This window comes from Capra hircus, chromosome 1, assembly GCF_001704415.2.
Source record: "Capra hircus breed San Clemente chromosome 1, ASM170441v1, whole genome shotgun sequence".
NCBI lineage: Eukaryota > Metazoa > Chordata > Mammalia > Artiodactyla > Bovidae > Capra > Capra hircus.
This window is the reverse complement of record NC_030808.1, coordinates 42,890,419-42,911,577: the sequence shown is the minus strand read 5'-3', so window position 1 is coordinate 42,911,577 and position 21,159 is coordinate 42,890,419. Positions and strand designations below refer to the sequence as shown.

General features: G+C 40.4%; 1 protein-coding gene across 1 annotated transcript in view; it reads left to right on the top strand.

Annotated features, from left to right (window-relative positions):
• The window catches only part of DCBLD2 (discoidin, CUB and LCCL domain containing 2), an 81,972-nt gene that overhangs the window by 56,837 nt on the left and 3,976 nt on the right, over positions 1-21,159 (top strand). The window contains exons 8-15 of the mRNA XM_005674883.3: positions 1,323-1,538; positions 2,564-2,688; positions 5,107-5,257; positions 6,074-6,160; positions 6,308-6,433; positions 14,595-14,688; positions 18,534-18,583; positions 20,548-20,685. Coding sequence (XP_005674940.3) covers positions 1,323-1,538; positions 2,564-2,688; positions 5,107-5,257; positions 6,074-6,160; positions 6,308-6,433; positions 14,595-14,688; positions 18,534-18,583; positions 20,548-20,685 — 987 coding nt within the window. The remainder of the gene's footprint in view (positions 1-1,322; positions 1,539-2,563; positions 2,689-5,106; positions 5,258-6,073; positions 6,161-6,307; positions 6,434-14,594; positions 14,689-18,533; positions 18,584-20,547; positions 20,686-21,159) is intronic.

The window sequence follows — 21,159 nt, the reverse complement described above, 5'->3', positions numbered from 1 at the left end:
GTTTAGTTTTTTGTTGCGGGTTTTTTGTTTTTGGGGTTTTTTTTTTGCACTTCCTCCTTTAGTTACCACAAGTAACTCTAGGAGAGAAAATAGATTGTAGTTGTTGTTCAGTCACTCAGTCGTGTCCAACTCTTTGTGACCCCATGGACTGGAGCACACCAGGTTTGCCTGACCTTCAACATCTCCTGCAGATTGCTCAAACTCATGTCCATTGAGTTGCGGGTGCCATCCAACCATCCCATCCTCTGTCACTCACTTCTTCTCCTGCCTTTGATCTTCTCCTGCATCAGGGTCATTTCCAGTGAGTCGATTCTTCGCATCAGGTGGCCATATTATTGGAGCTTCAGTATCAGTCCTTCCAATGAATATTCAGGGTTGATTTCCTTTAGGATAAAATAGATACTTAATAATTTAATGAATAGAATAAGCTGGAGGTTTTATATTAATAGAGAAATGATCAAGTGACCATGGAAGTTTCCTAAGAAAAAGGGATTTTTTTTTAAAATATGTCTGAAGTAATTAATTAATCAACAGAAAATGTTGAGTGCCTTTTTTCATTTGTCACGAGACACTCTTCTGGTGCAAGGGAAACAAAAATGAGCAGAATTTACATTCTGGTAGTGAGATATGGAGAATGAACAGTGGATAAGTAAATGAATGTTTATAACGTACTGTCTATAACATTATAAAAGATGTAGGAAATAAGGCAGGGAAAGAAGACAGGCATTGCAGGAGGGACTAGTTAGAAGTTTGGAGTGGGTTGGGGCAGGCCTCAGGGAGGAGGTGACATCTGAGCAACACCTGGAGGAGTAGGGGAGCCTGTTGCCCACTGAGGAAGGTGTCCCAGAGAGAGGGTAAGGTGCCACCAGTAACTGGTGGTTATTGCTGCGAATGGGCTTCTCAGGTGGGTCAGTGGTAAATAATCTGCCTGCCAGTGCAGGAGATGCAGGAGACGCAGGTTCGATCCCTGGGTCGGAAAGAACCTCCGGAGGAGGAAATAGCAACCCACTCCAGTATTCTTGCCTGGAGAATTCCATGGGCAGAGGAGCCTGGCGGGCTACAGTCCATGGAGTAGCAAAGAGTCGGACATGACTGAGCACACTCACATGCCTTGCTGTGAATAAATACGTCTGTATGTTCTCTGATGAAACCCAAAGACAGACCCAAGAAGCATTTGCCTGCTTTTGAAATCCTCTAGTATAGGCTATTGTCAACATAGTGAATGTTAATTAAAGGTACAGTTCAGAGTTTCCAATGAATAAGTATTTATAGCTTTTTGAGTTGTATGTCTGGAAACCGAATTACTTTCTTCTTTGTTTCAGGTTGTTATGGAACACTGGGCATGGAATCTGGCGTGATCGCTGATGCTCAAATAACAGCATCATCTGTGCTGGAGTGGACGGACCACACAGGACAAGAGAACAGCTGGAAACCTGAAAAGGCCAGGCTGAAAAAACCTGGACCTCCTTGGGCTGCTTTTGCCACCGATGAATACCAGTGGTTGCAAGTAGATCTGAATAAGGAAAAGAAGATCACAGGTAAAAGAGAATTTTCTAGACGATTTATAATGCTGATTTCATTTGAAAACCTGGTGACATGTAAGAATTTCATAGAAAATTTGGTCACTGCAAATTTAATTATATGATTTTAAGTGTAGTTCTGGAGAGGGAAATGTCAACCCACTCCAGTATTCTTGCCTAGAGAATGCCACAGACAGAGGAGCCTAGCAGGCTACAGTCCATGGGGTCCCAAGAGGCCCACACGACACCAAGTTTAGTTTACTGGTATTAATACGACCGAAGGTTTTACAAAGCATTGCAAAGGAGAGGAGTTGGTAATTGATTCTTATTAGTTTTTCTTTTCATTGTAGTAAGTTTTTTCTTAGGGTAGTGTTAGAGTAAAGGGATCTTGAGGCATCTGAAATAACCATCTCCTACAGTCATTAAGTGGAGAAGGAAATGGCAACCCACTTCAGTGTTCTTGCCTAGAGAATCCCATGGACAGAGGAGCCTGCAGGGCTACAATCATGGGATCACAAAGAGTCAGACACAACTTAGTGACTAAACAGCAACAACAGTCATTAAGAGAAGTTTATGTTCAATGAGTACATTTTAAGAGCAACAAATAATATCCCACATGTGCCAAGTATAAATTTAATTATTTAGAGCAACTTAACACATGGGCAGAATATTTGGTTAGGATTGCTTTAGATAATTTTGTTAAAATTTATTTTGCTTTGGTACTAAAAATAATGCCAATAACCTTTATTCATTCCCAGGAAGTCATTCTTTTCCAGTAAGTGAGCAGTATTTTGCAGTGACATGAATACAGGCTGCCAAAACACAATAGTCCTTTCCTTATATGTGGTCATAATTCTTCCTGTCCCTCCAAGGGAACAAAGCCAAGGAGTAGTTCCTATTAGGATGAAACCTTGCACTTAGGTATGGTCCTGTGCCACAGACAAAACTGTTTGAACAGTACATTTTAGGTGTTAATGCGTCAGTGATGAACAAACTTCAAGGATCAGACTGTGAGCTCTAATGAATCGTCTTCCTGTTTCTAGGCATTGTGACTACTGGCTCCACCATGGTGGAGCACAATTACTACGTGTCAGCCTACAAGATTCTATACAGTGCTGATGGGCAGAGGTGGACTGTGTACAGAGAGCCTGGTGTGGACCAGGATAAGGTAAAATGGTCACTAAAGTATTTCTAAAGAGCATTTTTAGAAGAGGGTGATGGGTAGGTGTGGCCTTTGCAATGAGCCACAGAAGCTCTTCCTTTGTGATACTAAAAATTAAATATCGCTTGGTCTTACTCTGCCCTCTCCTGGTTATTTTAGGTATTATTGGTTTCTGGGCTTCCCTGGTGGCTCAGCTGGTCAAGAATCCACCTGCAATGTGGGAGACCTGAGTTTGATCCCTGGGTTGGGAAGATCCCCTGGAGGAGGGCATAGGAATCCCCTCAGTAATCTTGCCTGGAGAATGGAGGACTATAGTCCATGGGGTCACAAAGAGTTGGACGCGATTGAGCGACTAAGCATAGCACACAGTTATTAGCCTTACCCTTCTAACATGGTTAGGAAATTCTCAGGGCGTTTGGGTCCTTTTTAATGGTTGTAAGGGTAAGTACTTTCTTGATTTCTTTTTCCAGAATTAATTAAATTGTTTAAATAATGTATTAATTATTTATTATAATTAATGAATTTCTTATCTTTAAAAAACTTTTCTTATCAATCCACAGAATGGTGGCGAGCCTAATTTGTTCCTAGATTTCTACTCTCTAGGCAAGGTGAGGGGGGTGCAGAGGATGAGGCAGAAGGGCGTTAAATTATACGCTATTATAGAAAGATCATTTCAAGGTCACCTCACCAACATTTGTTGTAAAAGAACAACTATTTTTTTTCTACCTGGAGAATTTCCTCATCTTATTTTTTTAGTTAGCCAAAAATGACAGCGCTGTAATGTGCCAGAACAGATGCTAAGGGGTAGAGAGAGGCTAGCAGAGGTGGCTCCCAGCTGAAGGTCAGTTTCTTTCATCTGGGCTCCTGGTCTTGATCCACCCACCGCAAGGGGTCCCTGTCCCCAGGGAAGGTGACTGCCTCTCATCTGGAATTGAATTATGAGCACATTTTTCCAGTGAAACCTCCCCATGAGCTTTGCTTTGATTTTATGATACTATCAGCTCTCTGTCATATATATATGGTATGCTAATATTTTCACTCACCACTTATCTCTCTGTTCAAAAAACTCCAGGGGTTCCTTTTAGTCTTTCATCTGGATCTAAACTCTTCAGCTGTTATTCAAGGCCTTCCTTCCTTCTCTTCTACTTGATATCACAAAAACTTCACCTTTAGTGAGCCTCTACCCCTTGCGGCAAATAACAATATTGTCTCTGTATGTAACTTATTTCTGCTTAATGCCCCCAAACTTGACTACTTTTTACTATTAGCACATCCATATTTATTTGTATAGTAATATTTGTTATACTTGTGGAATAATTTTTATAATCATAAGTATTATCAATGCTTATATTTTAGAAACGTCTTAACAAAGTTCTGAGAAAATATTTTGGCTTCTTTTTTGAAAGATAATTTCACTGGGTTTAGAGTTCTAGGTTGGGACTTCCCACATGGCTCAGTGGTAAAGAATCCACCTGCCAGTGCAAGGGATGCAGGATGCATCCGTTCAATCCCTGGGTTGGGAAGATCCCTGTTGGAGGAAATGGCAACCTACTCCAGTATTCTTGCCTGGGAAAGCCCATGGACAGAGGAGCCTGGTGGGCTACAGTCCATCGAGTGGCAAAGAGTTGGACCCGAATTAGCGACTAAACCACCGCCTATAGGATCAGAGTTCTTACCTGTAAAATGAGGAAGTGGTCTGGCTTATTAGTTCTGACCTGACACACATAGCTGTTCTGGGATACAGTTAGGTTACTTGGAAATCATGTGATCTTTTCAAGGCTTACATTTTTGTGTTGTTAGGTAAGACCTGAGCAGCTTTAGTTCTCATCTTTCCCGACTGCTGAGACAGTATTGTTCAAGAACTCAACCTGATATCCTTTGTCTATGAGGTTTTCCCACTCTCTGCTGGCAGAGAAGTGGGAACTGTGTTTATACAGCTTCTCCAGTAGGTGGAGATATATATCCCTTATGTGTTTACTAGTGTGTTCACTTTCAGTCAGTTTATTGAGAGAAAAATTATGAAAAGTACACAGTAAAGCATTTCCTCTAAGACCTCAAATGTTCAATTATGCTTTACCTTAAAAATTAAACAGCTGATGATTCCACAGGAATTATTAATACAATATACTGCGCACTGTAATTAAAACCTCTTCAAATTGCCAAGTTAGAACTTTTGTTATGTTTAAATCATATAAAATGATTTTTATATTCAGTATTTCCTTTTATGAAATTTTTATGAAGAAGGTGCTGCTGCTTAATAGTTTTTCCAAATTATGATTTATTTTCATACAAATTAATGCTTATTGTCATACTTTGCAGAACTCATTTAAGGCCCAGAGCAAAACCCAAAAACATGTTTCAGTGGAGCAGTTTAGCCCTGGCCTCTGTTGATGTAAAGTACCAATTTTTTGTTGTTTTTTAAAGATATTTCAAGGAAACAAAGATTATCACCAGGATGTGCGTAATAACTTTTTGCCACCAATTATTGCACGTTTTATTAGAGTGAATCCTACCCAATGGCAGCAGAAAATTGCCATGAAAATGGAACTGCTCGGATGTCAATTTATTCCTAAAGGTAATTCAACAATATGTTTAAGGCATCTTGTTTTCATTGCATTAATTAAAAATGACTTTGCTGTTCTTTGAGAAACTAATAATAATGTGCTTATCCTGTAGTTATTGTATCTTCTTAAAGGGATTTTTAAAAAGAAATAGTTATCCCTATTAACTATCATATTAGATATCAAACTGGTTTCTAAAGTTACAGGTGGAAGAAGAAAGGACATCACTGATGAGACAAAGCAAAGAGTTGGATTTCCAAATGTAGCCTCAACCTTAATCATTTATAATCAGGTCTCATGTAGTAGAATATTTCTATCATTTAAGCACTGATGATTGTAACTGTCATCTTAGCCTAAGTACATTTTACTTTGAATAAATTAAAAGTAGGAATAACTTCCATCAAAATTATATAATATTTTAATACTTTGTTTACTGTTATATCCCCCCAAACTACCATAGTGCCTGACACATAGTAGGCCCTCCATAAATATTTATTTAGTGAGTTGAATGAGTAGTAAGTATATATATTGTAACAACATTTTTATAGCTTTATCCTTTCAACATTCTCTATCTTTTCAATATCATCTGGTATTCTCCTTCCTAAGAAGATTCTTTTCGGACAATTTGATTATTTAAAAACTCAGAAATCAAAGAATATTTGTGCATTTACTACAGAGTACATTTATCATTCTGACATCTTTCTCTGAGATTTAAAGTTACTATACAAAACTAAGTACTGTGGGAAACATTAAAGACATTTAAAATTACTATTTTTTAACTATGATTTTTATAAGCAAAATGTGGAAAGTTTTCTAAACCATTTTTCAAGGTCGTCCTCCAAAACTTACTCAACCTCCACCTCCTCGGAGCAGCAATGACCTCAGAAACACTACAACTCCTCCAAAAATAGCCAAAGGTATGCCTCCTTCAAAAAGTGAGCATTCAGTATTCCCTAGTTTTGTGGTGTAATTTTCCATAAATATGTTAAAAGCATTATAAAGTAACTATTTTAATCAAGTTGGTATAGATAAAAGAATAAAGGGTTTTTAAATTTTTTTTCAAGGTCGTGCCCCCAAATTCACTCAACCACTACAACCTCGAAGTAGCAATGAATTTCCTACACAGACAGAGCAGACAACTGCCACTCCTGAAATCAAAAATACTACCGTAACTCCAGATGTGACCAAAGGTATGCAAACCCGAAAATTAATACCTGTTTAAAAGAGTGGATTTTTTTGTTTTTAACAAGTTTTCAGGAACATCTCCAGCTTTTAAACCCTCAAAGTTTCTTCCCCTTTGTTTTTTAAATATAGCAAAAAGTTCGACTCCATACCTTGTAGGAAAAACTGGCTGCATTGCTAAGTTCTGTTATCTGTTACAATGTAAAATGATTCTTTAAATATTTAGAGCTGGCTGCTGTATTCTAGGTTCTCAGCCTCAAGTTCTCAGCCACCAGCCCCACCCATGACCATGTACCCGGAGAGGAATTTAGGATGGAGAAAAATGGAATACTGACTCTAAACAGTTAAGATACATATTAATGAATAATTTCAGTGAGCTCAGACTCTTACATCTTTCCCTACATAGAAAAGCATTAAAATCATTAATTAGATGATAAAGTTATCATCTAAAATCATTAACTTTAAATGATAAAGGAATCATAAAATTCCTTTTGTGATTTTTTTTTTTTTTCCCTTTTTTAACTAAATACATGGAGCCTCAGCCTTGGAAAGAAAATTTTTCTAAAAATAAAACAATAGCAAGAAGCAAACTTTTTTCTGATTGTATATTAATTTGTTAGATAGGGATTTGGTAGCAAAAAGGGAAGAAGAAAAATAACAAAAGGGTTGGTGAAAATTAATATACTTTAAAAAAAAAATGAAAGATACTCAGTTAACATTTATTTTAAAAATTTGGTCTCTGTTTTTTAAATGTTTATAGTTACTTTTTCAGATGATGAATACTATTTTCCAGTTTACTTTCAAGCTTGTTGTTTACTATTGTTATATAAAATGTTAACATATATAAGTATACTAGTTTTTATTTTACTAGTTGAAAACAAAATTTCAGTTGAATTCAGGGACAAAAGCATCAATGCCATTAAGGAATTAATTTCAGTGTTGACAGATAAAAAGCACCCTAATCTTCAGGACAATGCAGAGAAGAGAAAGTGTCCATTCAGAGTAACTTACAATTTTAATCATTCTCATTTTCTGAAAATTTGTCTGGATTCAGATAGCTTTCTACAACTTTCCACATCAGTTTCCTTCGTATCTTCTAAAGTATTCCCAGAGAGACCTGTGTCTTTCTCATGCAGAAGGAAAGGCTGGTGTTGATTAAAAAAAAAAACTTACAACCTAAAAGTTGAGAATTGTGTTTTATCCAGGTTCTTACTGAGGACTGTAGTCCGGGATACATCCTCTAAGATAGTTCTATGAAACTATTCTAAAGACATAAGGGAGGAGCTGGGATATATAGGAATTTTTGCTGGGGAAAAAAGGTAAAAAAATAAGACATCTAAAGTTAATGATATTAATGCTTTTCTATGTAGGGGAAGATGCAAGAGTCTGAGCTCACTGAAATTATTCATTAATATGTATCTTAACTGTTTAGAGTCAGTATTCCATTTTTCTCCATCCTAAATTCCTCTGGGGGTACATGGTCATGGATGGGGAATAGTGGCTGAGAACTTGAGGCAACACTGATTACTGAAATGGCAGGCAACATTTATTTTGTCCACTTTAGAAAGAAGCAAGAGTTGACAGAGACAAGAAATTTCAGCATCCCACAAAGAGCTTCAATTTACAGAAACCATGCGTTTGGGTGGAATCCCAGACCACATGCCATATGGAAGAACAGTCATTTTTAAGTGTTGCTCATCTTAAAATCTGATTATAGAATTTTAAAATCTTAGGACTAAAATTGTTCTTGAAGCATTTTTTTCTGGAACTAGGGTCCATGTAATCTTTAAAAGACTAACAAAGAGCATACAGGTCTGTTTGATTGAAGACCTCCTGTCTCCTTTTCTTTGAAATAGTACTGTATAGAATTTATTATTTTTTAAACCTAAGCATATATTGTATTAATAATACCTCTGATTAAGTCAAACAGTATCCATCTGAACCTCACTATTTTCTCTACAGTTTCACACATTTTAGGGATAAAGCACTTCTGCTTTTCTAATTTCTTAGTCCTTTCTATCCTGAGTCATTATTTCTGTTGTATGCCCTTCTTTCTCCATTTTTACATCCAGTCTAAGAGTGATGCTGGTGAAAATCACATCGTGGTCAGATTTGTGCTGCTCTAACATCAAGGTCCTCCCTCAGTACCAGCTGGTGGTCTTTCTGTTTCCCTGGTTACTTCTGTCTGTTGCTAACAGTAGCTGTTAGAAACATTCTCTGTATTTTTCAAACCCTTGACCCAGAGATCCTCACTCACTCTCAGTTATATCTTCCGCTTCACAAAGTAGAAGCCATTTGAAGGGCACTTCAATGGAACCTTTTTTCTGGAACCTGCATACTCATCTATTTCCCATCCATCCTACTTCTCAGAGGCCTGGTGTTATGGATCATCTTCTCCCTTCCTGAATCTTCAGGCTCACTCTTTCTTTGGGTTATGATATGGAGTAAAGGAGGTGCAGGTCTGGAGCTTCCCACCCAGTAAATATCAGCAGTTGTTGCTGTTGTCACCCTCATGGCCAGGAGGAGGTTAAGGAGTGGGGGAAGAAACCAGCTTCCCAGGTGACCTTCGCTGTTGTTCAGTCGCTCAGCCATTTCTGACTCTTGGCGACCCCAAGGTCTGCAGCATGCCAGGCTTCCCTGTCCTTCACTAACTCCAGGAGTTTGCTCAAACTCATGTTTGCTGAGTTGGTGATGCCACCCAACCATCTCATGCTCTGTTGTCCCCTTTTCCTTCTGCCCTCAATCTTTCCCAACATCAGGGTCTTTTCCAATGAGTTGGCTCTTCACATCAGGTGGTCAAAGTATTGGAGGTTCAGCATCAGTCCTTCCAGCAAATATTCAGGGTTCATTTCCATTATGATTGACTGGTTCAATCTCCTTGATTCTTGATCTCCAAGTGACTCTCAAGAATTTTCTCCAGCACCACAATTCAAAAGCATCAACTCAGGCACTCAGCCTTCTTTATGGTCCAACTCTCAACATCCATACATGACTACTGGGAAAACCGTAGCTTTGACTATTGAACCTTTGTCAGGAAAGTGATGTCTCTGCTTTTTAGTACGCTGTTTAGTTTTGTCATAACTTTTCTTCCAAGGAGCAAGCATCTTTTAATTTTGCGGCTGCAGTCACTGTTCACAGTAATTTTGGAGCTCAAGAAATAAAATCTGCCACTGTTTCCATTGTTTCTCCATCTGTTTGCCATGAAGTGATGGGACCAGATGCCTTGCCATCATCTTAATCGTTTTTTGAACATTGAGTTTTAAGCCACATTTTTCACTCTCCTATTTCATCTTCATCAAGAGGCTCTTTAGTTCCTTTTCACTTTCTGCCATAAGAGTGGTATCATCTGCATATCTGAAGTTGTTGATATTTCTCCCGTTAATCTTGATTCCAGCTTGTGATTCATCCAACCCAGCGTTTTGCATGATGTACTCTGCGTACAGGTTAAATAAGCAGGGTGACAGTATATAGCTTTGACATACTGCTTTCCCAATTTTGAACCAGATGACCTTGTTCAGTCACCCAGTCATATCCAACTCTTTGTGACTCCATGGACTGCAGCACGCCAGGCCTCTGTGTCCCTCACCGTCTCCCAGAGTTTGCCCAAGTTCTTGTCTACCGTCTCATCCTCTAATGCCCTCTTCTCCTGCCCTCAATCTTTCCCAGCATCAGGAACTTTTCCAATGAGTCATGTGTTCACATCAGATGACCAATATACTGGAGCTTCAGCTTCAGTATCAGTCCTTCGAGTGATATTCAAGGTTGATCTCTCTTAAGATTCACTGGTTTTATCTCTTTGCTGCCCGCAGGAATTTCAGGAGTCTTCTCCAGCACCACAGTTTGAAGGCATCAATTTTTTGGTGCCCATGGGACTTTCAGGAGTCTTTTCCAACACCACAGTTTGAAGGCATCAATTCTTTGGCATTCTGCTTTCTTTACAGTCCAGCTCTCAAAACTGTACATAACCACTGGGAAGACCATAGCCTTGACTATATGGACCTTTGTCGGCAGAGTACTGTGTCTGCTTTTCAACACATTGTCTAGGTTTGTCATCACTTTCCTGCCAAGAAGCAATTGTCTTCTGATTTCATAGCTGGACTCACCATCTGCAGTGATTTTGGAGCCCAAGATGAGGAAATCTGTCACTATTTCCCCCTTTTCCCCTTCTGTTTGCCAGGTAGTAATGGGGCCAGATGCCATGATCTTAGTTTTTTTTTTTAATATTTAGTCTTAAGCCAGCTCTTTCACTCTCCTCCTTCACCCTCATCAAGGGGCTCTTTAGTTCCTCTTCGCTTTTTGCCATTAGAGTGGTATCATATGCTCGTCATGAGGTTGTTGATGTTTTTCTCGCCTGTTTTGGTTCCAGCTTGTAACTCATCCAGTCTGGCATTTCTCATGATGTGCTCAGTGTATAGCTTAAACAAACAGGGCAACAGCAGACAGCCCTGTCTTACTCCTTTCTTGATCTTTAACCAATCAGTTGTTCCATACAGATGACCTTAAACAGACCATTTTCTAACCAGGATTCCTTATCTATAGAGTGAGATAACTTAATCCCCTTATTAAGTGATAAGTGATTAAGTGATCTCCAAGTTCCTGCAGGCTCCAGCATTGTGTTGGTTTCTGCCTTGTTCATACATGCTTTTGGTTTCAATCAGTTCAGTTCAGTTCAGTTCAGTCGCTCAGTCGTGTCTGACTCTTTGCGACCCCATGAATCGCAGCACACCAAGCTTCCCTGTCCATCACCATCTCCTGGAGTTCACTCAGACTCATGTCCATCGAGTCCGTGATGCCATCCAGCCATCTCATCCTGGGTCGTCCCCTTCTCCTCCTGCCCCCAGTCTCTCCCAGCATAAGAGTCTTTTCCAATGAGTCAACTCTTCACAGGAGGTGGCCAAAGTACTGGAGCTTCAGCTTTAGCATCATTCCTTCCAAAGAAATCCCAGGGTTGATCTCCTTCAGAATGGACTGATTGGATCTCCTTGCAGTCCAATGGACCCTCAAGAGTCTTCTCCAACACCACAGTTCAAACGCATCAATTCTTCAGCGCTCAGCCTTCTTCACAGTCCAACTCTCACATCCATACATGACCACGGGAAAAACCATAGCCTTGACTAGATGGACCTTAGTCGGCAAAGTAATGTCTCTGCTTTTGAATATACTATCTAGGTTGGTCATAACTTTTCTTCCAAGGAGTAAGCGTCTTTTGATTGCATGGCTGCAGTCACCATCTGCAGTGATTTTGGAGCCCAAAAAAATAAAGTCTGACACTGTTTCTACTGTTTCCCCATCTATTTCCCATGAAGTGATGAGACCAGATGCCATGGTCTTCGTTTTCTGAATGTTGAGCTTTAAGACAACTTTTTCACTCTCTTCTTCCACTTTCATCAAAAGGCTTTTTAGCTCCTCTTCACTTTCTGCCATAAGGGTGGTGTCATCTGCATATCTGAGGTGATTGAATTTCTCCTGGCAATCTTGATTCCAGCTTGTGTTTCTTCCAGTCCAGCGTTTCTCATGATGTACTCCGCATATAAGTTAAATAAGCAGGGTGACAATATACAGCTTTGACGTACTCCTTTTCCTATTTGGAACCAGTCTGTTGTTCCATGTCCAGTTCTAACTGTTGCTTCCTGACCTGCATACAGGTTTCTCAAGAGGCAGGTCATGTGGTCTGGTATTCCCATCTGTCTCAGAATTTTCCACAGTTTATTGTGATCTACACAGTCAAAGGCTTTGGCATAGTCAGTGAATCAGAAATAGATGTTTCTCTGGAACTCTCTTGCTTTATCCATGATCCAGTGGATGTTGGCAATTTGATCTCTGGTTCCTCTGCCTTTTCTAAAACAGGCTTGAACATCAGGGAGTTCACGGTTCACGTATTGCTGAAGTCTGGCTTGGAGAATTTTGAGCATTACTTTACTAGCATGTGAGATGAGTGCAGTTGTGCAGTAGTTTGAGCATTCTTTGGCATTGCCTTTCTTTGGAATTGGAATGAAAACTGACTTTTTCCAGTCCTGTGGCCACTGCTGAGTTTTTCAAACTTGGCTGGCATATTGAATGCAGCACTTTCACAGCATCATCTTTCAGGATTTGAAACAGCTCAAATACTATTTGCAGAATACATCATGTGAAATGCCAGTTTGGATGTATCACAAGCTGGAATCAAGATTCCCAGGAGAAATATCAATAACCTCAGAAATGCAGATGACACCACCCTATGGCAGGAGGCAAAGAGAAGTTTAAAAGCCTCTTGATGAAGGTAAAAGAGGAGAGTAAAAAAGCTGGCTTAAAACTCAACATTCAAAAAATGAAGATCATGGCATCTGGTTGCATCACTTCATGGCAAATAGATGGGGAAACAATGATAGACTTTATTTTCTTGGGCTCGAAAATCACTGTGGATAGTGACTGCAGCCATGAAATTAAAAGATGTTTGCTCCTTGGAAGAAACACAATGACAAACCTAGACAGTGTATTAAAAAGCAGAGACATTACTTTGCCTAGAAAGATGTGTATTGTAGAAGCTATGGTTTTTCCAGTAGTCATGTACAGGTGTGAGAGCTGGACAGTAAAAGGCTGAGTGCCAAAGAATTGATGTTTTTAAACTGTGGTGTTGGAGAAAACTCTCGAGAGTCCCTTGGACAGCAAGGAGATCAAACCAGTCAACCCAAAAGGAAATGAATCCTGAATATTCATTGGGAAGACTGATACTGAAGCTCCAATACTGTGGCCACCTGATACAAAGAGCCAACTCGTTGGAAAAGACCCTGATGCTGGGAAAGATTGAAGGCAAGAGGAGAAATGGGTAACAGAGGATGAGATGGTTGGATGGCATCACCGACTCAATGGACATGAGTTTGAACAAGCTCCAGGAGATGGTGAAGAACAGGGAAGCCTGGCGGGCTGCAGTCCTGGGGTTCCGAAGAGTGGAACACAACTTAGCAACTGAACAACAACTTGGTACTCTGTTGTTATCCTTTCACATCTGTAACTGTTTTGCCGTCACTTCCAGTGTCTAGGTAATATTTTATTATAAGGAGGATACAGTGATTTACTTCCTCCCCCTCATTGTTGAACATTTGTATTACTTCCCGGTTTTCACTCTTCTGCAGATACAGTAGCAAAGATCTTTAAAGGTACATCTTTGAATGCCATCATAATTTTCTCCTAAGAATAATTCTGCATAGAGAATTGTCAAGTAACACCTTTTTATAAATTTTGCCCCAAAATGCCAATCAGAATGATAGTTATAGTCCCATTGAAATACCTGTTTCTTGAGACCCTCTTCAGCAATTAGTTGTTCTTTTAAATATTTGCCAATTTGATGAGCAAAAATAACATCTTATTCTTGTCTGAACTCTGCTTCTCTGATTACTAGTGAGGTGAACATGTTTAATGCTCACTTTTTTTTTTTTTTGCTTGTTCAATAAGTTTATTATTGTCTTTATCTGAAAAGTGTTGATAGCAAATTGAGGTTTGGTTTATGAACTCTTGGCAGCCTGTTCCTGAACTTGAAGGAAGCTGATCTCTCTTGTGAACAAGTGACATTTTGGGACATTTCCACCTCTTCTTTTTAAGTTCTTTCTTAGGCTTCTTCTCATATGCTGGATTTTCTCGTATTGCAGCATGAGCTTTCTTATACATCTTCTCCATCGTGTCTGTAGTTACGTTGTTCTTTATGTGCTGAGAGAATTGTTTCTTGTAAGCATCCTCATATTCTTCAATCAGGTAATGCATGTAACCTGCAGCATCATGCTCCACGATATGTTTCCAGTGTACCTCAGCGTTGAATTCTTTGCTTCTTAATACATTGCTTTTTCATCTCTGCTGAGCTTTCTATTTATTTTTTACTGTAAATTCTGTAATAGATTAATTATTATTAACTTCTTATCACATATGCAGAAAATATTTCCCAGTTTATCATTTGTCTTTTAATCTGTCTTGGTGTTTTAAAAACATACAGTCGTGGAGCAAATAATGCAACAAATTTCCATGTATCTGTGAAATCTCTACACTTACCACATGTGCCCACTCTCATGGCATAAATTATGGTGTGTGTTTTTTTTTGAGCTAGAAAAACTTTGAATGATGATACGGTTAATCTCTACTCTTCTCCTTAATGATTCGTTCTTTGGTGTTAATGTGTTTTTGTCTGCTGCTGTTTTTCAGATGTAGCCTTGGCCGCGGTCCTCGTCCCTGTGTTGGTCATGGTGCTCACCACTCTCATTCTCATACTAGTGTGTGCTTGGCATTGGAGAAACAGGTTAGTGCAAAACTGGTTCACCTGACTGGTCCTAGAGGGGATGTTTCCAAACATGAAATAGAACTAAATATAGAAGATGAACCCTTTTGAGAGTAAGAGTTAAGGTGGTCATTAAAATAAAAATATGTACATTTCTCCTTTATTCCCATAAAAAATGAGTAAGTTCAGTCTCATAATAAGTTATTGAGTACCTTTATTACATCAAACTTCGTGTTACACACTGAGTTACACACAGTAGTAAGGTATAATAGATACTGAGGAACATTTACTGAGAGAATGAAACACCATTCTTATCTCCAGACTGTCTGGCAGATTGACCACTATACTTTGGGTTGATGAGTTGTATGTGAAGTGCAGAGGAACACAGATGCAAGAATCTTGAGAGTTACCTGAAACCTTTTTTTCGGAAAAGAGTAATCCTCATGTTTGACAAGTTTTCCCTTAAAGGAGGAGTTGATTTTAGCTAGATAGAAGAAGAGCGAATGGCCCAGACTGAGGGCATGGCTTGGGAGAAGGCACGGAGATGTGGAATGTAGGCAGAATAGTGAGTTGTCTCACAGGGGCTTGGCGTGGGGGAGCACTGGGAGACTCATAGAAAGGCAGCCTGGTCTGGACCAGGAAGGGCTTTCTGTAGATGTGGAAGGCATTGACCAGTGTTCAGCAGGCAGGTGATATTATCAGATGACTGTAGGAAAATGGTGGCAGCAGTTTGTGAGGGTGGACTGAAGAGACAAGAGACTAGAAAAGACAGAGAGATGAGTTAGGAAACTACGAAGGGCAGGCAGGAACATAGCACAGCAGTTCTAGGAGAAGGGGGAGAAGTTTGCCAGTGGTGTCAGTGGGGGACTTGCTGGGCTGCTTGCCAGAGGAGGAGGATCTAGGATTCACTCCAGTTTCTGGCTTGTGCATTTAGACCAGTAGAGATAACATAGCAGTGGGGACAGCTTTGGTGACTAACAGGTTTGGAGGGAGCTCATTTGTTTAGCCATTAAATATTTGCGCTCTGACTCTGTACCAAGTATTTGAGCCATCTGGTGGGAGTCCTCTGGTGAGCCCCAAAGTCTGTCCAGTGGGAGAGAATACATTGCATAGAACCATCCACCATGGAACCTGCTTGTCACAGTGCCGAGCTGTCAGGGCAGGTAGGAATCACAAGATTGGAGATAAAACAGTAGCCAGTATTCAACAAGTCACTGGGTTTATTACACGTAATTAGCACAGAACTCAGCTTGGGCAGAGTAGGGAACCACTCCAAGGAGCAGTCTGGAAGGAGGCGTCTCAGCACCAGCAGCAGCAGTCTCTGGTCCAACCACAGGCCTTGGCCCCAGCAGGGCCACAGGCAGCGTCCATGTGCATGGAGTCAGGGCCTCCAGCCAAGAGCCTTCAGGTCACTCAGCTCAGTGGTCCCCTCTTAAGGAGGAACTGTTACCCAGCGGGGGAATCCTGACTCCTTCGGTGTCTCTCTCTGTTCCTGTGCTGTACATGGCCCATCAAACTTCTGATCTAAAGTAATGTTCTCAGTTTACCACTCTAAGACACTGGCAACCCTACAGCAGACATTTCAAAACAACTCTTAGGAAAGTTCACCTTGGCCACTGGGACTCCCATTTTGAGCTAGGTAGCGAGTTGTACAGGCTTCCCCGGTAGCTCAGTTGGTAAAGAATCTGCCTGTAATGCAGGAGATCTGGGTTCACTTCCTAGATCGGGAAGATCCCCTGGAGGAGAGAATGGCAGGTCACTCCAGTATGCTTGCCTGGAGAATACCATGGACAGAGGAGCCTGCTGGGCTACAGTCCATGCAGTCGCAAAGAGCTGGACACAGCTGAGCCACTAACGCACATACACACACGCGCGCACGTCATAAATAGCTTAAATCCTGTAAGTTTCACACAAGAGGAGTAGGAATCGTAACACAAAAGAAATGCCGTCGAAACAGGACTGACTACAGTGTGTTCCACAGGAGGAAGGACCCTGTTTGCAGGACTGACAGCTTAGCATGGCGGGGGAGGGTGAGGAGGGGAAGGAGGGAACAGGGCTGTAGGAGAGTCCAGGAGGGGAAGTCCACGCTGCTGTCAGGCAAGTGGACAGCAGCACTAGCGGCGATGAGAACACCAATGGCAAATCCTTATACAAAATCAAATGAAATGCTGACTTTAGGCATGATTCTCAATGCCTTACATGTTTACCTCATTTAACCAGTTTGTGAAGCAGGTATTGTTACAGATCCCATTTTACAGGAGAGGAAAGTGAGACTGAGAGTGCAGGAGTAACTTGCCAGGGTCACCTGGTCAGCAGGGTGGGGACTTGGTCCAGGCCTCTGACAGTCAGCCGACCAGGTCTAATTATGTATGGTTAAAGCCCCGGGCTGGGGGGTGAGGAACGGGGAGCAGAACTGTTGAGAGCCCAGAGGCAAGTCCTGAGATGAGTTTGGGATGGTGTCTAGAGGACTCTGTGGACATTCAGACTCCACAAAGAGGTAGATGGAACATGAAGCTGTTCAGGACAGAAGGTCTGAGCTGCAGAATTAAGGTTACTTTTAAGAACTTAGTGGATGAAATTGCAGACAACTGGCTTTGTCACAAGGAGCAAAGAGAAACTGCCGTTAAGGGGCTTATAAAGGTAGCCAGGAGAAAAGTAATAATAAAAACAGCTGCCACTTACTGACTCCCTGACCCATGCCGGGCACTGTTCTAAGTACTTTACATGTCATGAATAAACAACCTGAAGCTTTTTCATTTGAGATCAAGAGTATGCAATCCTATTTTATAGTACAACCATTGGACAACTTTAGCACCTACCTTCTTATCCACAAATTTTACACTATACTTCCTTGAAATAATGAAGTATTATATTTTAAATACAACCATACTTTTAAATGAGGAAGATTTTAGTATCAATAATAAAAACACAGTCTTATACTGGAGAAGACTGTTTCCAAGTAGGAAAGGCACATACCTTGGGCTTTTGAGGAAGCCTCATTTGTGATCATGAGCAAATCACATAACCCTCTTGAGCTCATTTATAACGATGGAACAGCTTCTTTCTCTTTAGCTTGCAGAGCATTATTTTAATTAGATTTACATTCTTGAACCGGAAAATGTCCTTTCGTGTGCTTGATATTTTTCTCTGTAGATAGCAGTTCTTAATGCTGGGGAGAGACGGAAGTTTCTCCAGGGAAAGATATTCTGAATTCTGAGGAGTGGGCTAAGGAGAACCTTCTCCACAGCCCACATAGCCCTCAGCTCTCTCACTGTTAGTGGTGGTGTGGCTTGTCCTGGGCAGGGTAGAGGAATCACGTCTACGCAGTTAAGGGTATGTGTGACACTTTAAACTTCTCAGGGGCAAAGGACCATAGGGAAAAAACAGTAAGTTGAGAAAATAATAACAATGCAGAAGAAAAGGGCTGTGTTATTCTTGTTCTCCTGTGAACTTGATGAATCAACAGATTTGTGAAATTTTATTTGAAACCAAAACAAACCTAACAGGATTTCTCCATCATAATCCACATGTCAGGGTTGGGTCTTTGGTTTGATTCAGCTTTTTTATCTACAGAATCAGTCTTTAAAAAAAAATCTCTTTATCCGTTTTGAGTGGGAAATAGTTGGGTAACAAAATAACTCTGTCAGCAGATAGTTGCTTAATATTTATTGAGAGTCCAGAGTTCAGCCATGGCAACTTTGAAAGTCAAATGAAAAAGAGGTCTCCCCCTGATAGATCAGCAAGTAGCAGTGTGTACTCTTGACTAATTATTAACTTTTGAGTGTTTATCTTACTGTTTCAGAGCTTTCTTACTAGTGAATTCACTCTATTTGCTTTTTTTTTTTTTTTTCCCTGTATTTTTCCAGAAAGAAAAAAACTAAAGGCACCTATGACTTGCCATACTGGGACCGGGCAGGTAATTTACGGCTTTGTATCTCTTTCTAGCAGAGGGAAGCCCTGCCCTGTAGGGGGCGACAGTAGAAGAGGAAAGCCATTCTCAGGCCCCCATTAACTCCCTGGCACTGTTAGAAAAATGGCATTCCTCTTCTGTTCTGATTTGTTTCTTTTCTGTAAAAATCTCCTATAGTCGCTAAGTAATGAAATGGAATTTCGTTATAAGAATTTCTCATAACACACGCTTTGCTCTTTTCCTTCTGGAAAACTTGTCTGATTTGCCTCCATGTACGTCTCTGTCTTGAGACCAGCTTTCTGTGTGGTGTACGTGGACACTAGGTACGAGGCAGGGGACTGCGGTTCTGGTGACAGCGTGGGTCTCTCTGCTGTGGCTGTTTGTCCCAGTGGAGTTAGTCTGCCGTCTCTGCCATGAGTTGTCATTCCTTCTGATTCCTACTCTGTGTGGCAGGTGGCAGCTTGCTGCAGGTGACAGCAGGGGCCTTCTGCGGGTCTCCCACTTCCCCAGCCTCACTGGAATGACTGGAGTCCAGAGAGTTCACTGTGACTAGGGCAGAAAAGAGCAGTGGCAGGGTCAGATCCTGTGCCACTGTCCCCCCAACCACCGCACCCCCCCGCCCCCAGGGTTCATCTAATTCTTTGAACTTATTAATGTATTAAAAACCACTGCTATAACAACTGTCTGGCTGCACTATAACAGCAGTGGTCTGCTTCAGTATATTGCTTTTGATAGAGATTTGCACCGTGTTCTGCTTTGCATTGGATAGTCTATCAAAGCAGAAAATAAGCTTGAACAACTTAAGGAACTAGAAAAAGAAGAACAAACTAAACCCAGGGCTACTGGGAAGAAATAAATAATAAAGATTAGATGAGAGAAAACAGAATAGGAGAAAAACAGAAAATGGCAAGTATTGGCAAGGATGTGAAGAAATTGGAGCCATTGTGCACTGTTGATGGGAATGTAAAATAGTACAGCTTCTTTGGAAAGTAGGTGTTTTTATTTGGTCAGTTCCTCAAAGAGTTAAAAATACAATTACTGTGTGATCCAGCAATTCCACTTCTAGGTATATACCCAAAAGAATTGAAAGCAGAGTCTTGAATAAATATTTCTACTTCCATGTTCATAGCAGTATTATTCAAAATAGTTAAAACATGGAAGCAACCCAAGTATTGACCCACTGCTAAGTCACTTCAGTCATGTCCGACTCTGTGCGACCCCATGGACTGCAGCCTACCAGGCCCCTCCACCCATGGGATTTTCCAGGCAAGAAGAGTACTGGAGATTGACCCACTAGTATATGGATAAGCAAAATGCAGTATACACATAAAGTGGAATGTTAAGCCTTAAAAAAGGAAATTCTGCACTATATACTGCAATGTGGATGAACCTTGAGGACTTTATGCTAAGTGAAATACACCAGTCACAAAAAGAAAAATAACATATGACTCCATTTATACGAGGTACTACTTATATATAGTATTCTAAAGACAAAGTAGAGTGCTGGTTGCCAGGGACTGAGGGGAAGAGAGAATCAGAAATTACTGCTTCATGGATATGAAATCTCAGTTTCACAAGACAGAGATGGCTGGAGTGAGAGTTGCCCAACAATGTAAACATATGTAGTATCACTGAGCTGCTTAATTAAAAATGGTTCAGAAAGTTCCCTGGTGCCTAGTGGTCAGGATTCCAGACTTTCACTACTACTGGATTCAATCCCTGGTCAGGAAACTGAGATCCTGGAAGCCGTGTGGGTGCAGCCAAAAAAAAAAAAAAAAAAAAGGGTACGAGAGAAAATTTTATGTGTATTTTACATTTTCTTTTTAAAGTCTTGATCATCAAGGCTCATTTTATAGATCTTTGTTATAGAAATGGCTTAAATGCAGCAAGATTTCTGCCTTCGTATACTGTTATCATTTCAAACATAGCTTTCTCTTTAATGGTCTCTCTTGCTTATGATCACAATGAAGGTTGGTGGAAAGGAATGAAGCAGTTTCTTCCTGCCAAATCAGTGGAGCACGAGGAAACCCCAGTTCGCTACAGCAGTAGCGAGGTGAACCACTTGAGTCCAAGAGAGGTCACCACCATGCTGCAGACGGACTCTGCAGGTAATTATAGCACAGCCCGGGCTCAAGGGGAAACTGCTGTGCTTGCTGCAAAGTGCTTTGGTATTTACAGTATCTTTTATCTTTTTCATGTGTAGGAGATGAGCTGGTTTCCAAATGTAGAACCACTTTTTAAAAAAGACCTCGAGAGAGTCATTTCTGTGTCTCAGATGTTCTATCCATAAAATTGGGGTATTCATTTCTTAAAAACTTTGGGCATTTTGTCTGCTTATCTGGAATTTCATTTGGTTTTATTGGGAGTTTAGGGGTATTAAAAGGAGAGCAGGAAAGACACAGTGGCCTCGGTATTTATCCTATTAACCCAGTGTATATTTTAAACATTTCCTAATATTTGGAAAAGAAAAACATGAAATTATTTTCCAAGACCAATACAGTAATGGACTTTATTTTCAAATGAAATAGTTACCTATAAATCTGAAGAACACATACACTCTTTATGCAGAATTCCATGAATGA